Source organism: Lagenorhynchus albirostris, chromosome 19 (assembly GCF_949774975.1).
Source record: "Lagenorhynchus albirostris chromosome 19, mLagAlb1.1, whole genome shotgun sequence".
NCBI classification, from domain to species: Eukaryota; Metazoa; Chordata; class Mammalia; order Artiodactyla; family Delphinidae; genus Lagenorhynchus; species Lagenorhynchus albirostris.
Genome location: NC_083113.1, coordinates 46,584,812 through 46,602,469, shown reverse-complemented (window position 1 = coordinate 46,602,469; position 17,658 = coordinate 46,584,812). Strand labels below are relative to the sequence as shown.

General features: G+C 38.0%; 1 protein-coding gene across 2 annotated transcripts in view; it reads right to left on the bottom strand.

Annotated features, from left to right (window-relative positions):
* HYDIN (HYDIN axonemal central pair apparatus protein) overlaps positions 1 to 16,629 on the bottom strand; it is a 354,255-nt gene extending 337,626 nt beyond the window's left edge. Inside the window, exons 1-4 of one of the 2 annotated variants that reach the window (XM_060129934.1) lie at positions 16,483 to 16,629; positions 14,569 to 14,694; positions 4,673 to 4,792; positions 1,289 to 1,423 (exon numbers count right to left, since the gene is read on the bottom strand). In XM_060129934.1, coding sequence (XP_059985917.1) covers positions 1,289 to 1,423; positions 4,673 to 4,792; positions 14,569 to 14,694; positions 16,483 to 16,617 — 516 coding nt within the window. In that variant the 5' untranslated portion in view covers positions 16,618 to 16,629. The remainder of the gene's footprint in view (positions 1 to 1,288; positions 1,424 to 4,672; positions 4,793 to 14,568; positions 14,695 to 16,482) is intronic. The other variant, XM_060129933.1, reaches the window with a different exon arrangement.
* Positions 16,630 to 17,658: the final 1,029 nt, after the last annotated feature.

Here is a 17,658-nt window from a genome sequence, read left to right as displayed (position 1 = left end):
TCCCTGCTCTCCAGAAAAGCAGAAACAGTAGCACCAGCACCAGGAATACTGGTAATGACATTTACAACAGCTAATAAGTATTAGTGATGGAGAAGCAGGGATTCAAAGCTAGTTCTCTGTGTCTCCATTATGCTCTTTTGATTCCAACCATAACGGCACAATACAGATAAGCAAACACACTATTTAACATTATATATAACCTGACATTTTGTTATGCCTATTTTAACCTTGCTTTTTGTCCTCGCTCTTTCAATCATGCTGGTAAAAGCCCTTTCCTCCTCCACACAAGTCCCCACTTTGGCCCTTACAGAGGAAAACTCAACCCACAATTCTGCAGTCTTGGAGAAGGGCTGGGGAGAAGCCTCCTCCCTCAGTCGCCCAAGCTAGATTTTCCTTCCAGAAGTAACTGGAATTTATACAACTGAGGAGAGCCTGAGAACAGGCTAGATTCCTGACAGCTGTGGTGGTGCTGGAGGGAAACGGCCTCTTTTTGAACTCAGGCTCTTTCTAGCCGGTCTGTGTGCAGACAAGGATAAGCAGACTGGGCAGGTCTCTGCTTTTGGCTCTAGCCTCTCCACTTGTGCTTAGGAAGAGCTACTGGTGAGGTCACCCCTTCACGGAGGACTGGTTATCTACCGGTCATTAAGGAGCAGAATATGGCCTCAGGTCCTGGCCACATTCTTTGCCATTAGTGACGCTGATACTGTGATCAATATTGGATCTTAGGACTCTTTCCTAAACTAATTAGAGTGTGGGGAGGAGGGATGCAACTAACAAGAATCCCAAACTTCCAAGAAGGCATAATCTCTACCCTTTGTCTCAGCTCATTGCACCTGGACCACATCTTTTCCTTTTTGGTGTACAGTCCAACATAAATAGCAGTACAGTCCAACATAAATATGCTGAAGTAGGTTCCATGGGAGCATCCAGGATTACCCTTCTCTACACTCTGGCTACTTGCAGCTCATATAAGCCCTCATCACTGTTTGACAATTCTCTCCGTATTCCCAGTGGTGCACCATTCCCTCCTCTCATCCACCCTCACCATTCCTCTCCTCACCACCACCACCAGCAATACCACCATCAACACCACCACCACCGATACCATCAACGACACCAACAACACTGTCGACGACACAGCTACCACCACCACCACACCAACACCACAACCAATACCACTAAAACCACCGCCAACAATACCACCACCAACACCGCCTCCTCGAATGCTCAGAATTGCAAACTGCTAGTGACGAGCATTCAACCAGTTTGTTGCCAGCGCTGCTGTTACCTTGTTCTCCTCTGGACTAAAGAGGATTCGGAAAACGGATGGCACTCCTGGTGCTACTTTGTGGCCAATATCTTTGGGGCTGATTACTTTAAAGTAAGGTGAACTTTCCTCAACAACTTTCACCATCCTTGGAACCTGCAAGAAAAACACAATAATGGGCACTGTACATGTGAAAGCAGAAGAAAAAGGACAGGCCTTGCAGTTAAACGTGAAATCTCCATCTACTACTTACTAGCCATGTGACTTTGGTTAGGTCTGAACTTCCGTTTCCTCAAGTGTAAAAGGAGATGACAGTACTTACCTTTGCCCCAGGACCTCACACAAAGTAAGCACTCAATGTACTTTAGCTTTAATTTTTATTAACATTATTATTATTACGCAATTTAATTGTTATTGCAAATCTTTATTTTATTATTTAAATGTGACTATTTTCGAAGACTAACTGCTTAATCATCTGAAACCCCACCCACACGGTGGAGCTGCACTGGACTTCCCAACATTTGAGAACTGCTCTGGGAGAAGAAATCACACTTACTGCACTCTTGCTATGGATCATCCACTGTACACGAGATGCCACTTGATCCTCACAATAACCTTTGAGCTTCATTACAATTCATTCTACAGATGAGGAAACAGACACTTGCCATAAGTGCTACAGCTTTACCAAGCAATGGTGTTCCGGATCAAGTCCCGGCCTAACTCCACCTTCCCTCCCTATAGGACTGTCCTACCTAAACACCACTGTGAAGCAAGAACACAGAGGGCAGTACAATCCCCAAGGCCAGTCTCAGAGCAGCTTCAAACAGTCCCATCCTTTTACAGTCTTATTCCTCTGCTCTGCTTGCCTCATCCAGAGTACATATTTCTATCTCAGATAGCCCCAAGCAGTAAAAGGAATGTAAATGTGAGAAGGGGGTTGGTCAGGGGTGGAGGTTCTAGAGACATAGGAATGGGAGAGGATTGTTTTTTAAAAAACTCAAAGAGGGCAGAAGAAAGTTAACTATAGTTAAGTATGTCCTAGGAGTCTCAGGTGAAATATGAGGAAACAGGAACTCCCACAACCTCTCAGAGCTGAAACCCAGATGCAGAAGGGAAGAAGAAATGCAGAGAGAATTCAGACACATCTAAACACTAGAGAGTGGGGAGGTAAGAAAGAGATGTGTACATATCTGGTAGGAATAGAATTGGCTTTGCTGGTAAGAGAAATGTGCAGTGGTGTTTATGACGTGTTGAATGATGCCACCATATAAGCTTGCCGGGAATACTTCAGTAAGAGCCTAACTGTGGATTAAAAACTAGAAAGGAAAACAATAGCAACACTAATAAGAAGAAGAACAGTAACATTGCTTTAGTACTTATTATAGGACAGACACTGAGCTGAGTACTTTACATCCATTATCTCATTTAATATTCCAAACAACCTATTGAAATGGGTGCTATTCTTATCCCCATAGCTTGGAGAAATGAAGTGACTTGCCCAAAGTCTACAGCTGGGAGACAGTTCACCTAGAATCTGAACCCAGATTAGTCTGACTCTGGAGTCTGGGTGTTTATAATTGTACCCCAAGTGAATTGTGTTGTGGCTTGTCGAGTGTTCATGGCTTACTTTCAACTTGTGTGTTTGAGAGAGGTAGAGAAACAAAGACCAAACAGGCTCTGTCTTTTGCACTCCATGGCAGTCAGGAAGCAAATAAAAGGTAAATGACACAGAAAGCATTTCTCAGTGCCCCAAATGTATCTCAGTGGTTCCCTGCATATCCATGAACCAGGAAGTAGAGAAGCAGGCTTACATCAGCCACCTCGTATGAAGGTCCTGGGAGTAACTCACCAAGAACAAGCCCGCCCAGCCTACAGAATCTGTCTGCTTGTTGATAGCTGAACTTTCCTTAGATGAGGACCTTCCTTTCATGGGATCCAATACTCTAGCAGCATCTTACCAAGAAGTGTGGGTTTTATACATGAGAACTGAATGCCCTTTGGCAGACAAGACTCACACATGCCTCTTATCCTTGACGTGCACATATACACTCAGTGACAAGCATTTCTTGCTTATGGCTGGGGAGGAGTACCCAAAGTATCCTTTGGACTAGCTCCTCTCTGCCTTTAATAGCCTAAAAAAACTTGAACAAGAGTCAAAAAGTAATGGAGAAAGGGAAAACAAGAACTCGAAGTGAGAAACTAAATTGGTTGGCAGCCCTGCATGAAAAGAGAGAGTTCTAATGTCTGTGTAACTCACCCCTTCCTGAGGTCTAGGAACATAACGCTGAACACCTCGGGGTTTTTTTCTTCTCTCTGCCTACCTTTTAGCTTCCAACCCATGAGCTTCTCTTGCTAACACGCCTTCAGCGAAGAACTAAATGTTCCATTTTCTCCAAAGTCTGACTTTGCTGTCACTAAATCACCCCATTGATCTCTGAAAGGCATCACTGATTCCTTTAATGAGCTACTGTACTGAATATAACTGCAAGTCTTCCCATTTTCCTTGAATTCTTGCATAGTCGTCACTTATTTTCCCTACTTTGTTATAGCTAGAATTTTTGTCTCAACATTCTAAGACTCCCATAAGTATTTCTACTTGTCCTTAACACCTGATGCTTAGCATCTCTCTAATGCCTTCCTTCCTACCTGATTACTTTTCACACTTAACTGTGCTTCATGCTAACCTTCTGCATTATTCTTCCTTTCATTATTGTTACGTGTCAAGGAACTCTTCAGTCATTTAATACTCTTTCTTGAAATATACCCTAATATATCTCTGAAAGAAAAGACATAAGGATGGAGAAGAAATCCTCAGTTGCAAGCACAAAGAAACAAGGTACAGACAGTGGGAGAAGCCATCCAAAACTATCTGTAAACAAAATCTGAAGGCTATCTGAGGTAGAAGGGAGGAGATGGAAAAGAGAAAAGGGGATCTTCTTTTTGTTTTGTTTTTTTAATACAATTTGCAGAATCTAAATGCATTGGCTCAACAACTGCAATTCATATGAGTAGAGTTGATACCTTCAATTGGGGAAATAGTGGCTCTAACGTGGAGTATGTAAACATGAACAGTAATCATCTTGTATTAAATGAAAACCTAGCCCAAATGGTCACTCATGAGAACTTCATGACACTGATCTAGCCAATCTCTTATTCAACAAAATGTCAGTACACACACTGGGAGTTTACCAGTTGTTGGGTACTGCCCTGGGACTGAGCATTTAGCAACAAACCAACCGACACAGTCTTGTCTTCATTAAGCTTATAGTCAAACGGCATGTTTTTATCTGCCTTCCTAGGCCTATCAAGTTCAAGAGCTTATCTAAGACCCTACAGGATCCCATTTTATCTAATCCCTTCTTATATATCCATGAAAGGTACAGTCATCCCAGCAAACATACTCACTATGTCATTGTTCCTCAAAACCAGTGGAACTTCATAGACTTCACAGGGAGTGTAGTTCTGAAATACAATTTCTGATGGAAAGGGCTGGAATAAGGCCTGATCCAGGTCAATTCCTGGAAACTGCAGTTGAAAGAATAAAATCATATAGTCACACAATGGCAGAAACAACTGGGGAAGATAAGAAATTACTACATATACCTATGAATATTAACACCAAGAACAAAGGAAACATTCAAAAAGGGGAAAGTACTATAAACACTATTATAATCAGTAAGGTTATTGTCATCAACTTCTTTAATACAAAAGAAAGTAGGTTTTGGTCCTCAATTTAAAAAATAGGCTAGTTAGAACAACAACTCAAAACTTCCATTTCCAGTAATGGTGAATAAGGTAATTTGAACCAACTCCCCTATGAGAATAAGAAGAAAAGCTGTATCAACAAAAACCTGTTTGGAGGCACTGAGGGATTAAAAAAACAGTATTATCTAATGTTAAAACTGAATTATCTCAAGCTAGTAGCTTATGTAGTATCCAACAGGTTTTGAGTACTGCCATGTTTCCCTTAAAAATTCAGAATACCCCACGATGCTGTGTTGAGTTCACGGTTGTATCCTGGGAGCACCCCAGCAGAGAGTTTGGAAATTGAAGATGTAAGTATCCACCTCAATAATTTAGAACAACAATAGCAAACATAAAAAACACATTAAAACCCAAACAAACAAAAAAAAACCCAAAAATGACACAACAAAAACAGCAGAAATTAATGAAATACAAAGTAACTGTCCCACAGAATCAACAAAGCCAAAAGTTGAGTCTTTAAAGACTAATAAAAATAATAAAATACCTGAGTCTGATCAAGAAAAGAAGACACAGCCAATTATAAAAGAGCCAATTATAAAAAATAGGAACATTACTACAGAACCCAAACTAAGTATAAAACGATAACAAATGCAAAAATTTAGATTAAAATTATAAATTCCTAAAAGATACAATTTGTAAAAACTAGCACAAAAAGAAATAGAAAATATGAAGTGTTCCCTAACTATTAGAGAAATTGAATCTGTAAAGTAAAAACTTTTCATGGATAAAACTCTGGCCCAAATAGCTCTACAAGCAAATTCTGGCAAACATTTAAAGAAAATACAACTTGGGGCTTCCCTGGTGGCACAGTGGTTAAGAATCCACCTGCCAGTGCAGAGGACACGGGTTCGAGCCCTGGTCCAGGAAGATCCCACATGCCGCGGAGCAACTAAGCCCGTGCGCCACAACTACTGAGCCTGCACTCTAGAGCCCATGAGCCACAACTACTGAAGCCCGTGTGCCACAACTACTGAAGCCCATGTGCCCTAGAGCCCATGCTCTGCAAAAGGAGAAGCCACCACAGTGAGGAGCCCATGCACCACAATGAAGAGTAGCCCCCACTCGCCACAACTAGAGAAAGCCCACGCGCAGCAACGAAGACCCAACACAGCCAAAAATTAATTAATTAATTAATTTTTTAAAAAGTGTGGCACTGCCATTTAAAGAAAATACAACTCAAACATTATAGGAACTCTCCCAAAGGAAAGAAAAACAAAAAATTAGGGGTTGCCAAATCAAGATGACAGAATAGAAGGATGAGGAGCTTACTTCCTCTCACAAATACATCAAAAGTACATCTACAAGTGGAATAATTCTCACAGAATACCTGCTCAGTGCTGGCAGAAGATCTCATTAAACCAAAATAGCAAGAAAGATTACCACATAACCAGGTAGGATGAAAGAAAAAAAATAAATGAATCAGGACAGGACCTGCGCCCCTGGGAGGGAGCTGTGAAAGAGGAAAGGTTCCCTCATCCTGGGAAGCCCCTTCACTGGCGTGGTGATCAGCTGGGACAGAAAGGAAGCTTCAGAGGCTCGGAGGAGAGTGCAGCAGTCAGTTTCCAACAGGCAGAACAGAGAGAGCACACAGCAAAAGCAGTCCTAAGAGGGAAGTTCATAGCAATATAGGCCTTCCTGTAAAAAAACAAGAAAAATCTCAAATAAACAACCTAACCTACCACCTAAAAGAATCAGAAAAAGAACAAACAAAACCTAAAGTTAGCAGAAAGAAGGGAATAATAAAGATCAGAAAGGAAATAAATAAAATAGAGATTTTTAGAAAGTAGAAAAAAACCAATAAAACCAACAGCTGTTTTATTTAAAGGATAAACAAAATCAACAAACCTCTGTTCAGGTTCACCAAGAAGAGAAGACTCACATAAACAAAATAAGAAATGAAAGAGGAGAAATAACAACCAATACCACAGAAACACAAAAAACCATAAGAGAATACTATGAACAATTATATGCCAACAAATTGGACAACCTAGAATAAATGGATAAGTTTCTAGAAACATACAGTCCACCAAAACTGAATCAAGAAGGAATAGATAATTTGAACAGACCGATCACTAGAGATGAAGTAGAACCTGTAATTTAAAAACTCCCTGCAAACAAAAGTCCAGGACCAGATGGCTTCACTAGGGAATTCTACCAAACATACAAAGAACTTACACCAAAACTCTTATATCAAACTCTTCCAAAAGACTGAAGAGGAAAGAACACTCCCAAAGTCATCCCATGAAGCCACCATTGCCCTGATACCAAAACCAGACAAAGACAATACCAAAAAAGAAAATTACAAGTCAATTACAAGCCAAATCTAACAACACATAAAAAAAGATCACACACCACGATCAAGTTGGATTCATCCCAGGGTCACAAGGATAAGCAAATTAATCAATGTGATATACCACATCAACAAAAGAAAAGACAAAAACCACATGATCATCTCAATAGATGCAGAAAAAACATTTGATAAAATTCAACATCCATTCATGATAAAAAAAAAAACTCTTATCAAAGTGGGTATAGAGGGAACATATCTCAACATAATAAAAGCTATTTATGATAAACCCACAGCCAACATAATACTCAACAGTGAAAAGCTGAAAGCCTTCCCACTAAAATCTGGAACAAGACAAGGATGCTCACTGTCACCAATTCTATTCAACATAATATTGGAAGGCCTAGCCATAGCAATCAGATAAGAAAAAGAAATAAAATTTGTCCACATTGGAAGAGGTAAAACTGTCATTATATGCAGATGACATGATACTATATATAGAAAACTCTAAAGACTCCACACAAAAACTAAGAGAACTGATAGGTAAATTCAGCAAGGTAGCAGGATACAAGATTAACATACAGAAATCTGCTGCATTTCTTTACACTAACAATGAAATACTGGAAAGGGAAAGTAAAAAACAATTCACTTTAAAATCACATATGGGCTTCCCTGGTGGCGCAGTAGATAAGAAACTGCCTGCCAATGCAGGGGACACAGGTTCGATCCCTGGTCCAGGAAGATCCCACATGCCATGGAGCAACTAAGCCCGTGCACCACAACTACTGAGCCTGCGCTCTAGAGCCCACGAGCCACAACTACTGAAGCCCACGTGCCTAGAGCCCATGCTCCATAACAAGAGAAGCCACCACAATGAAAAGCCAGTGCACCACAACGAAGAGTAGCCCCCGCTCGCCGCAACTAGAGAAAGCCCACATGCAGCAATGAAGACTCAATGCAGCCAAAAATAAATAATGTTTTTTAAATCACATACAAAATACAAATAAACCTGATGAAGCAGATGAAAGGCATATGCTGAGAACTATAAAACATTTATAAAAGAAACTGAAGATGATTCAAAGAAATGGAAAGATAGCTCATGCTCTTGGATTGGAAGAATTAAACTGTTAAAATGCCCATACTACCCAAAGCAATCTACAGATTTAATGTGATCCCTATCAAATTACCTATGACATTTTTCACAGAACTAGATCAATTAATCCTAAAATTTATATGGAACCATAAAAGACTCAGAATTGCCAAAGCAATCCTGAGGAAAAAGAACAAAGCTAGAGGCATAACCCTACCAGACTTCAGACAATACTACAAAGCTACAGTAATCAAAACAGCAAGGTTTTGGTACAAAGACAGACATATGGATCAATGGAACAGAACAGAGCTCAGAAATAAACCCACACACTTATGGTCAATTCATCTTTGACAAAGGAGGTAAGAATACACAATGGAGAAAAGACAGTCTCTTCAGCAAGCAGTGCTGGGAAAGCTGGACAGCCACATGTAAATCAATGAAATTAGAACACACCCTTACACCATACACAAAAATAAACTCAAAATGGTTTAAAGACTTAAGCATAAGATATGACACCATAAAACTCCTAGAAGAGACCATAGGAAAAACATTCTCTGACATAAATTGTACCAATATTTTCATAGGTCAGTCTCCCAAGGCAACAGAAATAAAAGCAAAAATAAACAAATAGGAGCTAATCAAACTTATAAGCTTTTGCACAGTAAAGGAAACAATAAACAAAATGAAAAGACGACCTACAGACTGGGAAAAATTATCTGCAAATGATGCAACAGACAAGGGCTTAATTTCCAAAATATACAAATAGCTCATACAACTCAATAACAAGAAAAGAAACAATCAAAGAATGGGCAGAAGATCTAAATAGACATTTCTCCAAAGAAGAAATACAGATAACCAATAGGCACATGAAAAAGTGCTCAACACCACTAATTATGCAAACCAAAACCACAATGAGTTACCACCTCACAGTGGTCAGAATGGCCATCATTAAAAGTCTATAAATAACAAATGGTGGAGACGGTGTGGAGAAAAAGGAATCTTCTACACTGTTGGTGGGAATGTAAATTGGTGCAGCCACTGTGGAGAACAGTATGGAGGTTCTTTAAAAAAAAACTAAAAACAGAGTTACCATATGATCCTGCAATCCCACTCCTAGGCATATATCTGGATAAAACTTTAATTCAAAAAGATACATGCACCCCAATATTCATAGCAGCTCTATTTACAATAGCCAAGACAATGGAAACAACCTAAATGTCCATTGACAGATGAATGGCTAAAGGAGACATGGTATATATACACAATGTAATACTACTCAGCCATAAAAAAGAATGAAATAATGCCATTTGTAGCAACATGAATGGACCTAAAGGTTATCATACTAAGTAAAGTAAGTGAGAAGGACAAATACCATATGATATCACTTACATGTGGAATCTAAAATATGACAGAAATGAACTTATTTATGAAACAGAAACAGACTCACAGACATAGAAAACAAACTTATGGTTACCAAAGGGGAAAGAGGGTGGGAAAGGGAGAAATTAGGAGTTTGGGATTAGCAGATACAAACTACTATATATGAAATAGATAAACAACAAGGTCCTACTGTATAGCACAGGGAACTATAATGTCCTATAGTAAACTAGAATGAAAAAGAAAAACAAAAAATTAAATGTCTTCCATTTAATGATGATGTTGTTAGCATAACTTTCATATATTTCAGAAAGACAGTAGGAGACAGGAAAATTATAGGTCATGAACCATAGATCAAAAGAAAAAAAGCAAATCATTAGCAAACTGAAACCTACAATATATAAAAAAGATAATACATGACCAAGTTGAGTCTATCTCAGAAATACAAGGCTATTTTAACACTAGAAGTTTTGATCAAGAAGAAACAAAACTGACATTTTCCCCAGAACAAAAACTTGTTTATTTAGAAAATTCAAAATAACCTATAGATAAATTAGAATTAACAAGTGATTTATCAAGGTCACTGAGTACAAGGTCAACATAAAAAATCAATTATATTTCTTTGTACTAGCAATGAACATTTAGGAAATGAAATTTATAAACAATATCATTTAAAATCACATCCTAAAACATAAAATACATAGGAATAAATCCAATGAAAGATGTGCAAGAACTTTACCTGGAAAAACTACAAACCATTATCGACAGAAATTAAAGAAGATCTACACTGAACTACTGACAATTGCGTGGAAAATACACAAAATGCATATTTATAGGAAGAGTCCATCATTTAGACAGGGTAAAAGAATCATAAGAATCCCTAAGTTAGAACTCTGGGGAGAAGAAAAGGCTAACACAACTCAGTTACTCCTCCTCCCTTCCTCTCATTTCCCTTCCAAATAAACACATACATATGATCTGCTTTCATAAAGAGCTGCCCTTAGAATCATGGAGAATTCCTGCTGGTCTGTGACCCTACCGAGCTCCGCCTCAACATTAACTACCTGCAAACAGCAAGTCCAGGAAGAATTCCCTTCTTTATTTCAAAGATGAGTGATAATAATAATCACAATGACAAAGAGATGAAAAATTCATGTGTTCATTCAATAAATGCTAATTGAGTTTCTAATATTTTCCATATGTTGAGCATACAGTAGTGAACAAAGCCAATAAAGCCCCTGCCTCATGAAGTTGAAATGCTTAAGGAAATGGATAAAAAATAAAGAAATAGGGACTTCCCTGGTGGTCCGGGGGCTAAGACTCCACAATCCCAATGCAGGAGGCCCAGGTTCAATCGCTAGTCAGGGAACTAGATCCCGTATGCCGTAACTAAAGATCCCACACACGGCAACGAAAATTCCACGGGCCTCAACTAAGACTCAGCACAGCCACATAAATAAATAAATATTTTTTTTAAAAAAAGAAATACATAATATGAGGTCAGGCAGTGATAAGGCTATGAAGAAAACCAAAGTAGGACAAGGAGACAGAGTGAATGGGGGATGGTTGCTCTTTATGATAGGTAGCCAAGGCATGGCCTCTCTGAGGAAATGATCTGAAGCAAGTCACGCAAAGATCTGAGAGAACAGCATTCCAGTTAGAAGGAATAACAAATGCAAAGGCCCTAGGGTGAGAATTATCCTTGAGTGTTTGGAGAGCAGCAAGAGGGGAGAGCAGCTAGAGGAGAATGAGCTGGGGGAGAGAGGAAGGAAAAGACTATGAAGGACTCAGGATCAGATAATGCATGACCTTATAACTATGAGGGTAACAGGAAGCTACTAGGTGGTTTTCAACACGGAAGTAACGTTCTGATTTACATTTTTAAAAACCACTCTTGGGACTTCCCTGGTGGCGCAGTGGTTAAGAATCTGCCTGCCAATGCAGGGGACATGGGTTCAAGCCCTGGTCCGGGAAGATCCTACATGCCACGGAGCAACTAAGCCCGTGTGCCACAACTACTGACCCCGCGAGCCACAACTACTGAAGCCCGCGCACCTAGAGCCCATGCTCTGCAACAAGAGAAGCCACCACAGTGAGGAGCCTGTGCAACACAACGAAGAGTAGCCCCCACTCACCACAACTAGAGAAAGCCCACGTGCAACGGAGACTCAACACAGCCATAAATAAATAAATAAATAAATATTTTAAATAAATAAATAAATAATAAAATAAAAACCACTCTTACTTCTTTGTGGAGAATTGATAACGGGGCGATGAGTTGGAAACAGGGAGGCTATTTCAGGAGTCTAGATGATGGTGGGTTGAACTGGGATGGCAGTGGTGGAGGTGGTGAGAAGTGGTTGGATTAAAGACATATTTGTGATTATTAGCCCTTGTTTTGGATTTCATATAAGACGTGAGAAAAACAGAGGCATCAGAAATAACACCAAGGTTTTTGGCCTGAGAAAATAGATAAATGGGGGTATTACGTGGTGGAGGGAGGAAAGACAAAAGAGGAAAGATCATGCCTTTAGGGAAAGAATGTAATGCAAAAATTAGCTCTTAAGGATTTTAAGTTTGAGCTGCCAATCACACACTGAGTTGAATATATGATCCAGAGTTCAGGGGCTAGGCCATAGCAGGAGATATAATTATGAAAGCAATCACTTAAAAGGTGAAATTTAAAGCCTTGTTCCTGGAAGGAGTCACCTAAGGAATGAGTTCAGAAGAGAAAGAAGTTTAAGGACCAAGTACTGGGGAACTCCAATATTTAGCCAACAGGAAGAGGAGAAAAGATCCAACAAATAAGAAAAAAGCAACCAGTGAAGTAGGAAGAAAGTCAAAGAAGAGTGGTATCTGAGACACAAGTGAATTAAAAAGTACAAAAAAAGAAACTAACTGTAAAATGCTGTGAGACAACCCAGGTGTGTTGAACTGGTCAAGCTTAAGAATGAATTTTAAGAGAAACACACACACACACAACTCAAAGTAAGGGATACAGAGGTTAAGTTGATGAATGTAATTACAATGAAATGGGAATGAACAGAAAGTTTAAGATGGATTAGGGAGGAAATGCAAGGTGTAGAAGGGCAGACAAAGAAGATCCAGCATGTTCACAATTGATATTTCTAAAAAACATAAAAACAAAAATGGCCTGGACAAATACTTGATAATTCAAGAAAAACTTTCTAAAAATAAAATAATGGTATGTAGTGTCTTAGGAAAAATTTAGTCACATCCTAATAAAATCACTGGACATCAAATAAGAATAAACAATCTTTGGGCAAACAAGCTAAAATATTAGGCTGCATACTTCCGCATATCATCATTTAAAGCCAGAAGGTAGTGAAGAAAATGCCTGCAAATCTCTTATGGGGAAAATGTGTGACCCAAGAATTTTACATCTAACAAATCTGCAGTTCACCTATAAAGGCAATAGGCAAATATTATCAAATTTATAAAATCAAGGAAATATAGTTTCCATAATCTCTTCTTGAGGAAATGAGAAGAGTACGACTATCTACCAAAAAACAAATGAAACTCCGGAAAACAAAGGAAAAAATAACCGACTGAGTTGACAGAGGACAGAGGCAAGAAGATGAGATGTGGTACACTAATTTCTTCATCCTTCATAGCAGGAATCAAAATACATTAAAACACACACACAAGCAGTACACACAGAACAATACACATAGTCTGGTCTTAGTTATGCTCTGGGAAAGGAGCATTTAGCCCTTAATTAGGATGAATTAGCTTTGGAGAAAGCTGTGTTCCCTGCTCTCAAAGTTAGAGGGTGTTATGGGAAAGAGAGGAAACAATGAATAGCTAAAGCTAGAAGTGCTCAGAAGAAGAGCAAATTTTATGGGATGGCAATGGCATGCCAAGGAGAGCAAAAGAGCCTGAGGGACTCACTTGTCTTGTGGGAAATCACTCTGAAAAACCCTCAGGAATAGCTGGGAACCCTTTGAGAGGAGGCTAATCTCCAGCAGTTTAACTGATGGAGGCTCATACCATAATTTGTGCAAAAAGTGAAGCATATAATTCAAGAAATTAATTAAAATGTAGGAAATAAGAACTACTTTATAAACATATACTCCTAAAGCCTGGAATGTATGGTTTACATGAGAATACAGAAACATGTTAAAATAGCTATTCTTTAGAGACTAAAAGGATACATTTGTTATTGGAAATCAGCCAGAATAGACAAAAATGCCTATTTTAATAAACAGTTCCTCCTTCTTCCTTTCTAGTTATGACAGCTCAGGTAAGGAGGGATTTCTTACACTAGGAGGATAACCTAATTGGGCTTGGTTAATATAATTCTTGGGATTACTCCTAATCTGTAAACAATGGTGTCCAGAAGTAGCTAAGGAAGAAATGTGACTAGTCAAAAGTTAGTTGAGGACTTCCCTGGTGGTCCAGTGGGTAAGACTCCATGCTCCCAATGCAGGGGGCCCAGGTTCGATCCCTGGTTGGGGAACTAGATCCCACATGCATGCCACAACTAAGAGTCCGCATGCCACAACTAAGACCCAGCACAGCCAAAAATAAATAAATAAAAATAATAAATAAATATTTTTTAAGTTATTGTATTGTGTAATTCTTTTTGTATCAAATTATAGATATCAAGATCAACAGAGGTAGAAAAAGAACACATAAAACAAATCTAATAAGGGATTAGTTAGCCCAGGAACAATAAGTACTGCTTAGTTCTTATTGTTCTAGAATATTCACATTATTCCAGGACCTACTTTATATGCAAGTATGACAGAAAGCAGCTACCTTTTGATATGTTGTTTCCCTCATATCTAAAAGTTCAGTGATCTGTGGTCGGCACGTCACACGTGTATTGGCAAGTCTCTGCTCTGTGGTGAGGGACATTTCCTTCAGGAACTCTGAGGGAGTCAGCTAGAATTTAAAGCAACAGGAGCCAAAGATTCATAAATGGTAATACTGAAAAAGTGCTTTCATAAGTGCCAGTAATGAATAATTTGTGTTTGCAGCTTTCAGAATAATTCTGGAATGCCACTAAGTTCCCCTATAAAACGTTTAAAATAACTGAATAATACAAGCGAAGTACCCGTGCACTTCTGAGCTCTTTGCACAATAATTTGAAAGGATATGTGGTTGCTGTTTCCTTATGATTTTGAAGGAATCACACAAAAGAACCTGGGGTAGGGGAGAGGAAGGTCAAGAAATTGCACGGGAACATGACCAAAGAGCTTATATATGCTCAGAAGAGCATAAAACTCTAGGTTTCTAAAATCACTTAAGGGCTTCAGAGCTAAGGAGGCTAATCCTCCTTGAAATATTTCTATTTCTCAAATGAAGTTACAACATGCAAGTAAAGCTTTTGGGTGTTTATCATGTTATATCAGGTTAAAGAGAAATCTTATAAAGTAAAGGATCTGGGAAGTATGACTGTGCTGCTTAGGAACGAGTTTGAACTTTTTAGAAATCGTAAGAGCACATTTAGACCTTGTTTTAAAAGAGCTCTAAGTCAATCATCAGATCCAGCAGCCAGTCACATCCACATACCCAAACAAGAACACAAAATTCTTTAACACTTTCTACTGTTTTGAGAAAAAAATGTAACCTATCATTTAAATAAAATCATTTAAATAAACCAGCAAGGGCTTACCCAAGACCAATCACTATTAATCGTTGTTCTGGAATGTTCACTTTGTTCTAGGGCTACTTTATATGCAAAGAGATTATGATCACTGGCAGCAACATAATGTTTAAGTATGTGCCAAGACTTCTTAAAACATTCAGGGGCATATAATTTAGCTGATTCATTTCGCCTTGGGTTAAAATCAATGCTCTTCAAATTCCCTACACATTTAATTTTTGTGATTGAATCCATTTAAATGAAGGCATATTTCTAATATAGCTTTTAAGATTCCTTTTGATTGGAACACAGATTAGAATGTTAAAATGTTATGAGGTATCAGCTGTGTTGTGATTTAAATAAAAATAAACTCTTACAAGCAAAAAGTAAGGAGTTACTTTAAAGCTGAAACAAGAACAATCACAAAAGAAAATGATGATAGATTTTATTTTTCTAATTGGAACATAACCTGAGACTAGTTTTTAAAATGCAGTGAACACAATGTTTAACACTTTAAATTGTTATTGATATTTCCATAGCATGTAGTTTATAATTCAATTCTCACCAAATCATTATAATTCATTAAAAATGTAATTGTTTTCTATCATAAAGGACAGAAAAAGTTATGCATTTTTCCTAGATATTATACAGTCATCATTTTAATGCATTATGTTCTACAAATACACAAACAAAAATAACTCTTGCCAATCAACAGGTAATTGATTATATATGTTAAACCTATGAAATTCTGATATTTGACTGTTTTTGAACTACATAAATGACAGGTTCTTAAGGTTCTAGCTAATATTTAGAAAATCTTAATAATTTGCTTGCATAGTCTTAGTTCAACTGATTAACTTAAGCAATTTAATTTAAGCCTCTACTTTGATGTATATAATTTCAAAAATTTCCCAAGCTTTAAAAGGTAACTATGCTCTGCAGCAATCTACCCATGTTAACTAAACTGATATTATCAGCCAGTAATTCTGTTTGATATTCTGAGAATGTCAAGTAGCAACTGTCATTCTCCTGAGGAGAAAGACTGCATTAAGTATTTTACTCTGTGAAATTCTCTTATACGTTACCATTCGATTTACTTCTTCTTCTGTAACCACCTTTGAACTCAGGGGTGGCAAAATCTTGCTTTGGAATCCTTTAAGCGTTCTGACTAACCCCATATGAACAGCCCCCATGGACTCCTCAAGACTTCTACTTGTCATTTTTAGTTATTTCCTTTGTATACCTAAGAGTGAAAAAGAAATAGTTTTAGAACAAATACAGTTAACTCCTGAATACAGGTCACATTTTTTGAAGCTTTTTCCAATATACGAAGGTTTAGAAAATACCGATTTTCAAAAATACATCCAATGCTTGGAACAAATGCCTTAACTGTAGGAGTCTATTCCATGAATCTGTCTAGATTTAGCCTTATCCCGAAGTCTAGGACCACTTTTAGAAAAAGCAAGTGATTCTGGACTAAGCTCAGGGAAGACATGAAAACATAAGCAGTTACTATATTTTGGTACTTTTATCTTCTCCAGATAAATAAACAAAAACTGCTCAATAACTACACTTCATAGTTTGCTACTTTATCTGCTTATTTGACAATTCTCTCTCATGGCACCCTTCAAACACAATAAATATAAGGCTTCAAAAACCTTCACACCTAGGCAGAGAATTGAAAAAGGCAGTATGAGATGATACGTGGAAAAAGAAGTTTGTGAAAATTTTTTTGAAGTTTATAGTAATAAACAAGGCATTCAACAGCCACCCAATACCTCCAAAGCAAAGAAATAGGACATCTCCCCTTTGCATATATTTCCTTATACTTCTAGCAGGACACTTGCAACTTTGGAAGTCCATTTATGACTAAGTAGGGATTTCTACTTTTAATAATAGCAGGCTAGGTTGTTCAACCCTGTGCAGGGAAAAAAAAAAAAAAAAAGCTTGATTCAATGTCAAATAAAAAACCTTAAAATTGTTAAAAGCTCAAAAGACAATAAGGCACTACCAGACCAAAATGGAGGGGAAAGCAGTGCATAAAGGAAAATAGATACGATGAATATGTAATAAGGTACACTGAAATAAAGCAGTAAAACACCCAAAGAAATGAATATGAAATTTTAAAATAAGAGAAAAGATCAGAGAAAGAAATGATTGAAATAGAAGACAGTGAAAGAAGTTCTAACATGCTATAATTGGAGCCCATGAAGAAGAAAAAGTACTGGAGGGAAATTAATATTTAAAGCCATAATCCAAGA